Source organism: Mytilus californianus, unplaced genomic scaffold, assembly GCF_021869535.1.
Source record: "Mytilus californianus isolate M0D057914Y unplaced genomic scaffold, xbMytCali1.0.p SCAF_1, whole genome shotgun sequence".
Classification (NCBI taxonomy): Eukaryota; Metazoa; Mollusca; class Bivalvia; order Mytilida; family Mytilidae; genus Mytilus; species Mytilus californianus.
In genome coordinates, this window is record NW_026262581.1 from 130,715,715 (window position 1) to 130,727,363 (window position 11,649).

The 11,649-nt window shown below is 32.0% G+C and overlaps 1 protein-coding gene across 1 annotated transcript; it reads right to left on the reverse strand.

Annotated features, from left to right (window-relative positions):
• Positions 1 to 571: 571 nt before the first annotated feature.
• Positions 572 to 8,665, reverse strand: LOC127734327 (cytochrome c oxidase subunit 5B, mitochondrial-like). Its single transcript, XM_052244169.1, has 4 exons — positions 8,498 to 8,665; positions 4,821 to 4,927; positions 2,595 to 2,700; positions 572 to 853 (listed from the first exon to the last, which is right to left on the reverse strand). Exons 1-4 carry the CDS (start codon positions 8,610 to 8,612, stop codon positions 741 to 743), a joined length of 441 nt encoding a protein of 146 aa, XP_052100129.1. The 5' UTR covers positions 8,613 to 8,665; the 3' UTR covers positions 572 to 740.
• Positions 8,666 to 11,649: the final 2,984 nt, after the last annotated feature.

Here is an 11,649-nt window from a genome sequence, read left to right on the forward strand (position 1 = left end):
ATATTGATTCTGACAATGCATATGATCAATTTGTTTTTTGCTGACAAGTGAAATGACAAGTTGTCATGCTCATTAATGATTGGATTCATGATGATGATGGATTGATGTTTAAAATCCAGTGGAAAATATAACATGCATATCAAGATGAGACCATGTTAATGTGATAGGAATATAGGTACTGCTTTGTATTTGACAAACACTCTAAGTCAGAATTTTAACATGCTACGATGTACTTCACAAATTGACAGTTTGCAGGGGAAGCCATGCACCCAAACAAGACACTTTATTCTGACTCAGAACTGACCAGTATTTGCTCTTACTCCTAAATGCTGTGTGTTTAGCAGAGAATCAGCAAATATCATTTTTTTCGGTCTTGGGTTTGACCAAGCCAGGGATCAAACCCACAACCTCCTTCAGCTAACACACTACCACACCATCCAGGTGGTTGGATTTAAAATGAGAGTTTTACTACTCATTCGTGATATATTAAGATTCTTTTGGGGAATTTTGCACACAAAAAAATCATGAATGCCCTTTATAAGTTTCCCCCATTGTAAAGTAAAATAACATAACACAGTCATTTCTTTACTCACACAAATAACATTTTTCTAGTCAACCATCTTTTAATTATTACAATTTTTCAACTTCTTTTCATATTTCAATTAAAATAGTCTTCCTGCTGTTTTATTAAATTGGATATCAAATGCATGTAAAATAAATGTCTAAGTCAAAATTCAACATCACATGTCTTGCAATTCTACAGGAACTAATTGAAACCATTTTCCACAATCGCACTGCTTCTTTTCACCTTTGTTAAGAATTGTGTACTTAATTTCTACAGCATCTTCATCACCTGTAGAGAAAGATAAATGGATAAACAAAAGCTATGTCATGGAGCAAGAAAAAGCTTAATCTTGTTGTGTTTCCGAAAAATTATTCATGAAATCTTTGGTTAAACTTTCATCAACAATTTTGTAAAATGTTACTATTACTAATTTCATCAGTTTTGTAATTGAAAAAGATACATCAAATCATATTGCTTTTGTAATATTTATCTAGCTTACCATGTAATAAGGCATATTAAATTGAGATTCAAATAGCTTAGTTGGTCAAAATTAATCAGCTACCTAGTGCAGGAAGTTAAGTTTAATTATAAAAAAACTAAATCCATTTTTTAATTATTGTAATATTCATCCTGTTGCATATACACATGTATATGATAAAAACATTCTTGCTGTGATGGCAAATATAAACATCTATATATATAATTTTAAAAAACTATTTGTATCAATGGTTACATATAATTTTGTCATAAAAATATTGGAACTGCAGTTTTCTTTTATTCACTTTTGTATTGTACATGCATTGTAATAAGTAATATATCAAAAGTAAAAACAATAGAAAAATGTTATTATGACATCAATAAGACTTTCTTCAAATGTGAGTTAATGTTATACTCAATCAGTTGTAGATTTTGAAACATTTGCCACTGGACATTACTTCAGCAAAATCAATCGTCAATTACATATTTTACTTTCTTCCAGTATTGTATTTAGAATTATTATAATTTAACTTTACAGATACCAGATATTTAAGAAAATATTTTTCATCAAATCTACCTTGTCACTGACAGGTTATTTATTGTTTATGACAATGTAATAAAATCTAAATAGATTTTGTCAAGCTGCACTCAAATTATCATCTGGAGAAAAAAACAAAAATCCCAATTTGAAGATAAGTAAAAAGGCTACTCTTGAATGGTAAATAGAAAAAAAAACCAAATTTAACTTGACCTGAATTTCAATGTCCATGATATTATGCTAAAATTAAAAGAAAATTATCAAGCAGTACTTATCATTATCCAGGAGACAAAAAGTGTGACACACAGACATTTCCATCACAAAATACCATCCTAATTGAGACAAGGTTATAAAAATTAAGTCTTTTTTAAAAATTAAGGCTGTAAAGAGCCTGTGTCGCTCAGACACCAATATATATGTGCATCTTCAACAATTGCCACTCGCCAGCATTATAGACTAAAATATAATTCATGAATGAAATCTCTTTAAGGTGGATAACCTTTTGATTTTATTCGGTTTATTATTTTTTTCTTATGTCTTCTCAAGATGTTTTTTGTTTTGCAATACATTCAAGATTTTTGGCACATGATATGATACAGTGAAGATGGTAATAACTTCTGTAAGGAGTTGACTGACAATTTCGTTAATTTAATTTTTTTATAGATCTCGTCTTGGTGAAAATTCTTGGTGTTTAAAGTTTATCTCTATCTGTTATAGTTTTCAAGATAACAGGCAAAGGCAGTATGGTTGCCTATAATTGGTTACATCAGAACACATAATTTGCGTGGCAGTCATGCTGATTATTCAATCGGAACCAAAATTACAAATTACAATAAGGACCTTCCAAGGAACATTGCTGCCAAGTTTGGTTCCATTTAGTTCAGTGGTTTCAGAGGAAAAGATTAAAAATGGTTAAAGGGCATATGGACACAAAGTGATGGTAAAAGCTCATCCTGGCTTTTAGCCTGGTAAGCTGAAAAGAATAGATCATCTGTCTTCCATATAGATACTTACATAAACATCCAACTATTCGCCATTCATCTGTAGATGGGACTAAATTTGGACAAGCAAATGTTCCCAATTCTAAAGCCTGTTCCATCATGGCTGGTTCAAATGGATCCTGTAATCATTAAATTCAATTATAGAAAGCACAAATTTTAAAAATATAACATGCTTTGCAGTTAACACCAGTCTGGTGTTTGAAAAGTTGCTAGCAAGGAATTCCAATCTGACAGTAAAAAATCTTCAAATACAATACTTTTTGTTCACAAATTTTGTTAAAAAGCAATGGCAAAAAAGGATATATGAATGAACTCTTCCCCACTAAGGGTTATATAATTTTGCAGATACTCACTTCAAAGGAGGAAGTTCAAAAAGGGTCAATATTGCCCCTTCAAGTTCAATTTCATGAAGCTTTATTTCAGTAATTATAGTCAACTTTCATGAAAAAATATGTAAAATAAATCGGACAACTACAAAAATGAACAAGCTCTGATGCATTTTTACTTCATGACAACATACTTTTGACTAAACTTTGCTTCAGATGACATAGGCCACAAGCATGAACCACCATAATGTTTTTTTTTAAATGTGTATGATCTCATCATAAAATAATTATGTTACTTCATTGGAACGTGATGAAAATTGCCTCTAGTTATCCATTTATTGCATTAAATACGTTATATTCCTTTCCAAATTGCTTGTCAAACATAATTTTATTTTGGTAAATTTTTCTTTGTCCGACATTGAAATATTTATACAAACATGGCACCGATCGGATGCTAACCAACTTTAACCAAAATTTGTATTCTTATGATAATAACTACAGACACACAAATGGCACAACTGACAGAAGATAATGATACCCAAAATGAAAAATATGCATTCAGGGTTTAAACTTTATTTCTTTTCAAGGCGCCATGTGGGCCCCTAGTAAAATAGATTTTGGGGCCCACAGTAAATCTTAATGCTCCAACAAAATTTATGGAAATTATGATTCTCATTTTGGGACACCTAATTTTCCTTTTAAAAACAGTCTATAGAACTGAGGACTGGGGACTCTTGAAATATTTACTTTCATAATGTATATAAATGATCTTGTTGATATGGTTTGTTTTCATTTTGTTATGTTGTGTCACATGCTATGAAATGTAGTGTAATGACAAAAAAGATTTGAATTGAATTGAACTATATAGAAGATATTTAAATTTTACAAATTTAAGCAACTTAAATCATTGTAAATCAATAAATTGAAACTATGCATTTGCATTGAAATATATACATTTAATTATGGGGATCCAACCAAATGTCTCTTTATGGGTGTGGAATGCATATTTTGTACTTTTTGTGATCATTATTTTTCTGTCAGCTGTGTACTTCCTGTGTCTGTAGTTATTATCGTAAGAATACGGATTTCGTTCATAGTTTGTACATGTACTTATCCAATCCATGATTTGTATTTATTTCAATGGCGAACGAAGGAAAATTCACAAAAAGAAACAATGTTTGACAATTGATTTGGAAAGGTAAATTACGTTAAACTGAGATGAATATAACCTCAGTGGTCATGTATCAGACCAAATCATTTCTACAACAAAGTTCGGAACCATAACATGCCCACAAAACAAAACAGCCATAAGAGTTTGACACATGCATGCGTAAATGAAATCAAGTTGTGAAAACAGAGCCTGTGATCAGGTGATCCTGGCCCTAGACTGGTACCCGGTTGTTATTTGTATATTCCGAAGGAATACTTAATATATTACGCAGGGATCCAACCTTCGCTTTGCGTCAGTCATAAAGTGAGCTAGGATTCCAGGCTTCGAAAAAGACCAACTGTTTTTAAGCCGGTTTTCGGCAGATTATTGTTCATCTGAGCGGATCCCAGTTGTGTTAACATACGAGTTTCCATAAACTTACACTCGATATCATGCGATTTTTAGCACTCGCTAACAAAATTACATATTTATGAGCCCACATCAAAAAGGGGTGACTGCTAATTTCAAACCCTGGCATTGAACACGCATTAACAGAATTTGGTTTTCAGTTTCAAAAAGAGAAGTCACTTCTCCCTATGATTCTGAAGTAGTGTCTGCCCTGCTAAACCTGTACATTTTAAAATTAATCATGTTTGTAAAACCAATTCAGTGTTGATTTCATTAACATTTTGGCTGAAATCATTCAGTGCTACACAGTAAACTTTTTTGTGTTCTCTAAGCATTTTTGATATCATTTACTTACATCAATCCCTGCAGCACTACCAATAAGGTCAAATTTTTCTGCTCCTTCAACAATTTTTATACTATCATCTACTCCTATTGTATCTGCTATCTTTTTTTCCTTTTTGCCTGTAATAGAAAATTAACACAAAGTGGATTTTAATATCAGCATTCAACAGAACACTCTGACTGTACTCTTGAGTCTTAACAATGAATGCAGAGCAAATAAATTATATAATAACACAAAATTATAATTTAAATAAAATACATATAACAAATGAATAACACTACACTGAAATAAAATTTGGCTAATTTTGGTTATAATAAAGAATATCAATGACACAATGACAGATTGTCATAAAACAATATGATTAAACAAATCTGAAGTTCTGATGTTTTTGACAAAAACTCGACAAATAAAATACATTTCTCAATGTTCTAGCAGTTAACAGAATTGTGCATACCGAATAAAGGCTTGTATAGTTCGTGGTTTTATTCTCCAAAATTGAACCTGCAAGACAGGGGTGCGGACTAAAGGGTACGATAAGCAAGAAATAAGAGTATAAATTTGATTTCATGAGGTGGTTTGTTTACATTCCGCCATGTTTGTTATTGATATTGTAGAGGGCGCTCTTATCATTTTCAAAACGACTAGTTCTAACCTATGTTAATTTTATTCAATATCAAATATATACTGATAAATTTAAAAATTAAATGCTTCACTACAAACTTCTCGTTTCTTTTCACTGCATTGCTTAAAATAAACTGAAATCTGCTTGAATTTAACTGAACGAAAAAAGTATACAAGTCAACATTAAACCAGCTTACGATGTATAAACTACAAAACGTAATCAGTTATTCGTTCCGTTTTGGTGTTTCATACTGACGCATGTGTTTTGTTTTAGCTTAAGATCCTTCAAACATTAAGGTGATAGATATATTAAACATTATTTTACACAAGGATGGAACTGTTTTACTTTCAAAGTCGTATTCTAGTGATATCTATTACATGTATTAAGTATGGATTTTCCGTACACTCTTACCGTATTTATTTTCTTTTACACATGCTATTCAAACTTCTGGTATAAACATACACAAGTTTCTAAATTGTTTTTTGTGTGATTTTGACTGATTTAAAACTTGTGAAGTGTTCTAGAAACATTTACAAGCAGTTTCAACTTCTATTTGATGATGGAAAACAGGTTTGGAAAAAATTCCGCAAACGACAACACACGATTTAAAATTTAGCAGAGTTTCATTAGACATTATCTAACAGTTACAAAAAGCTTTTTTTAACTGAAATATCGTGGTGAGAAGGGGGGTGCGGTCAATGTACCAGTGCGAACTATACAAGCACGATTACGGTAACAAAACTTGATCTAGGATACCCTGGACTAAGTTTTCATAACCTACAGATTTCAAATCAAAGAGCTATCTTCCTCAAAAACTGAGAATACATTAAAGAGATAACTGTCCTGGAAAATGTATGATCAAAGAACTTGTGATAAAAAAATGTTCTTCCACATGTACACAGAAACAAAAAATACCAGTGATGATAAAATATTACTGGTATACTGGTGTGACTGTTACAGTGCAAACTGAAGATTGAAATGTAGTCTTTTATTTCCTGAGTGTTGAAATATACATAATTGCAGTAACATTTGAAAAAAAAAACGTGCATAAAAAGGTTAAACAATAACCAATGACTTATTTTTTCGTTTTATTATTTACTTCTATTTTAATTTTCAACCACAGCTGGTTTCAATGAACAGGTCTTAATTGCACAAGAAGATTTCAAGAATAAATTCTTTAAATACCATAATATCACACAAGTTTTACTCTAAATTCAAACAATACATGCATACTACAAAATTATCATGTCTAGTCTTGTGCCATGGAACCATCTATTTTTTCTTTGCATACAGGGATTTTTTGTCAAGAAATTAAACTAAATCCTTGGCAAAAGTAGGGTTTGTCAGGTGACAATAAACTAATGATGTTGAATTCAGCTTCACAGAAATGTACATGTACACGCTAGCAGATTTAACAGGGAAGAAAGGTACTCTCAAAGAACAGTGATTCAGATTTCTCTTTTTGCAGTGTATATTTCCATGTACTCAAAAATATGCAGCAATTGACATTTTAATAAGCCTGAGGTGTACAGTGTTGCCTGGCTTTCATGTTAGCAACCAGCATTATGCCAACTCATTTACGTAGCAATACTTTTAGCAATAAAATCAAATTTACTAGATGGTTTTTAAGGCCATAAGGGATTTTGAGGACAGCCATATCAGTAAACTGCTCCAAACTTAGAATCCCAAAGGTAGACTTTACAGAATGCGCTAAACTGTAGGACAAGTCCTTCAATTATACTATCTGGCAGACAAATTTTGGAAATTCCCCAGACTAGGTGTCCTGTAATCAATAATGAGACATCCTGTGTTCAGTAGCAAAAATACAAATATGTTTAGATATGGATTTTCTAGCTACAAATGTTTTGATAAATCTTGAATATTGTATAGCAACTATCTTATGTTGGAAAACACTTATTTCTTTTAAAGACATTGATTTTGTGTTTACATCTACCAGATATGGGGTTTTAATCAGACCAGTTTAATGAAAAGCTGGTAATTTGTTCTGGATTCTTAAGATATCTGACTTTCCCTGAAAACTTTGGTTTGACTGACTTTTGGTCAGACAAATAATCATAGCAGTTTAACTGACCAAAACTCTGCATGAAGTTGGTAGTAGAATTAGTATAAGGGATGATACTGCTTGTTGTATAATTGACCAGCTCAAGGTGTTCTAACTCATTAAAATTTTCCCAAATAAAGTTTGGTTATTACAAAATAATTGTTAGGATGGACAAATAAGAAAAACGACTTGTGCCTAATGCCAGTAATGGGGGCATTTGATCATTGAACATGAGGCCAAATAAAAATATTTGTGTGGTTCCAGTTTCCTGACCGACCCTAGCTAATCAAAAAAAAAAAAAAATCTGACCTACCGACCTCATCTTTTTTAAGGATGTAACTTGAACTACACATACATTTTTACTTGGCCTGAAACTAATTGTACCAGTTATAGAAAAAAGCTGCAACAACAAATTACATGGTGGTGATCAAGTTACCGCTACAAAATCTCTTCAAGACTCTTGTGAAAATACAAGAAAGGTTTTCTTCTTTTCAGTATTTTTGTAAAAAATGATAAAGGAGCATACAAATTTACTGCCTGTAAACATTTGACTGAGGAGTTTATTTCCTTAAATTTGTATATCCTAAATGTCTGATTTCTATAGAAAATATGATTACAATGTAGCAAGGAAAATATGCACAAATATCCATAGGAGCTCATCAGGTAGCATAAGCCTTATATTATTTGTTGTACGCTGTATATTTCCTTTAATTGTTTGCATTTTCTTAGTCGGTTATTTTCACCTTGAAAGTTGAAAAAAAGTATTGCCAATGACAATGATCCTTGTCAAATATACGATGTTTATAAAATGCTACGATTTACTGATACAGTCTATAACTTGCATAGAAACCGGCCATTTACTTTACTAATGAATCATAAGATCACTGAAAATACCGGTTGTAGTATTCGTGCTAGTATGGGAAATGGAACTTTTTCAATCACGGATGTTTGCTATAACAACAGCATCGTATATGACTTGAGGGTAAAATTATGAAAATTGCATACTCCAGTGACCCAGTTCTTTTTCCCTACGACAGGCAGTGGTTGACAAAGGCCTCGCTAAAGGCAAGAAAGCCCTTTTTAGCACGTTGTATCCCACTCTGCAGAGCGGAGAGGCCATATTTTCAGAAGGTCATTAAAATCTCGAACTTGAATTATTCTCGCGTGATGCGAGATTTACATTAGGTTTTGTGGTGAACTCGGTCCGTATGCAATTCGTCACCAATAGTCTTCAGATGATTTACAGATAACTATAATGAATCGATTAGAAGTTATATCACATGAGACTATTACACTAATATATTACAGATATAACATAAGTTAAAAGCGGAAGAAATGTTCTGGAATATCATAGTACAGCATTTGTCAGCCTTGATAAAGGAATAATAGGTATAGAATGTGTTCCAACATTATCATTAAACATTAAACATATTTTATTTCCAATTTTGAGCCCATGTGGGGAATTAGATTCATACATGTAAACAAGGAATTGTATATTTAAATATACAATTCCTTGATGTAAATACGATAGAACGATACAGATAAAGATAGCAATAAGATAAAATATGTTCTGACACATGGTATTATTTGAATCATTAATATATTTTATGTGCCAGATATATTGAAAAGTTTAAGTACAATTTTAATCATTTGTATGATGTCAGAATACTAATGTTTATAGAAATAATACGTGAACTTATATTAAGGAATAGCTTTGTTTCTTAATTATTTCATAGTTGATTTGCATAAAATTTGAAAGTATGCATAAAATGGTTTTGACTTCATTAGCATGAACCTCAATAAAATTGCCCCCAATTGTACAACAATAAATAGTTTTGACATAATTGACCAATTTCAGTAGTCTTCATTTTGTCGTTCCTTGGCATAGAGTGGACATTCAAGTGGAAAATGATATTTATCATGAACTTTAGATAATGCACAATGAGTGCATAACCTATTTTCTATTATGACTAGTTCTAAATCACAGGCACTTGGGGAATGGACCCTCCCTTTTTTTTTTTAAATATTTTGTTTTTGTATTTCATTTTTTTTATTTAACACCCTGTAATATTCTAACTTATTCAATGTGTTCTTGTTATTTTCTATAAGATGTTACAATAACAGTAGTTTATTTATTTTGAACCTCTATTATTATTTTCCAGGCGAATTTTGGAATCTGAGATTTTTTTGTGAAAAAAAAATGATCAGGTGCCTCTCCACAGTCAGAGATATTGCAATCGTTAGCCGGTCGTTGTATTTTGTTATACATGTATCTTAATGTTTTATTATAACTTTTAAGACTAGGAAGGACCAAGTTTATAGCATGATATATGTATGTATAAACACCTGACAATTGTATTTTTTAAGACCGTATGTCGACCTCTAGATGTATTTTTTGTTTCGTTGGCTTACGGTTTCATTGACTAATAGTATATGCCATCTGTTTGTTCACGTATAATAAAAAAGATGTTAGATGTTTCTGTGCAACAACTAAATTTGGAACCTCCTCAGTGATTGTCACTGGTCTTATTTTTCTTTATAATTCGGTGTTGATATTTAATTTTTTATTCCACAGTTTAATTATGATTTACAGCGTGTGATTACTGTTGTCTATATAAGAGTTTTCAGAGTTGTGGGCGTTCATCATGTTGCACCATTTTAGGCCTATGACTACCTGCATACAATGTGTTTATTTTTTATGATTTTCTTTGTTGCACTCTTGTCTCATTCAAGTTTACTCCGTAATACTTTTTTACTAATGATACCCGCCGGGCCCCGCCGTCTAAAATCCTTTCACCCACCACTGCCACTATACTGAGACATCCATCAGGACAATAAAGGCCAGATAATGTTTTATGATTGTAAACATTCTTTTTTTAATTCGAGAAAAGGACAATCATATCATCAGAGCTAAAGCTAAATTTTGGATGTCTAACAATTGTCCTTTACTGAGGAAAGAAAAAAGGTCTCTTGATACAAGATTACAAAAAGACAACAATAATGTATACCTTCGTCAAACTTTTTCGAATTGTGTAAAACATTATAATAAGCAAAAGAACGAGGTTAAAAGCAGAGTTTTAAAGGACTTGTATATGTCAAACTAATAGTCTAGACTATAAAGACTCAAAGTACTTTCGGAAATCAATAAACAGTCTTAAAAATAACAAATCAACAGGCACCCAGTCCTATATCAAAGCAGGAATGGGCGGGACTCTACAAATCTTTGTTAAACTCAGATTTAAAACTTAAATTTTCGGGCGAACTTGAAAACACGAAAAACACCCATTGTTCTCTGGATTACCCATTTACTTGTAATGAAATTTTAATAAAAAGGCATTTGACTGTGTTGTAAGGAAGGCATTACTGCCTCAATTGCTAAAAAAGGGAAAAGGTGGCAAATTTTATGACTTGATAAAACATATGTATAGCAATACATTATACTGTTGTAAAACAGATGGTTTCATAAGTGAATCATTCCAGGCGAATTTGGGGGGTCAAACATGGGGATAGCCTTAGTCCTACCCTATTTAACATCAGAAATTTAGCCTTGCAACAGGCCACCCACGGACCCCTCAAAGAGTTGTTGCAAGGGTTCTTAACGTGCAAAGATCGTGGCACTCTCTTTACACGAGGCATCGGATTTAACGTCCCCATTCTGACCGGACGTGACTGCGAACTTGTACATCCCGCACAGCCAAACGGACGCCCCACTTTAGCGAGGGTTTTACCGCCGGTCGGAGGAAGACCAATGCTGACCATATTTCTATTCCCCAGTCATCCTTGGGGGTTGTATTAAAATATGCATTCATAGAAGATAAAAAAAAATTGTATTCGCAGAAGAGCTCTTGCTGGCTGAAATCATTATATAAACTAAAAAAGTTACTTAATTTGGATTCACTTCAAGTATAATATACTGTGTTTGATGATTTACTAAAAAAAACTTTTATAAATGCAAGATATTAAATCAACCTGAGCATTTTAAATCTAATAACACAGATAAACTCAGATTTTCATGATAGTAAAATTTGCTCATCATTTGACTCATAGCTTACATAAGCTTTGAAATACCAAAATATGAGAGATCACTTCTCACATTAATAAGAATTAGAGCACATTCACTTGCAATTGAAACTGGAAGATACAGTAAATCCAAAACT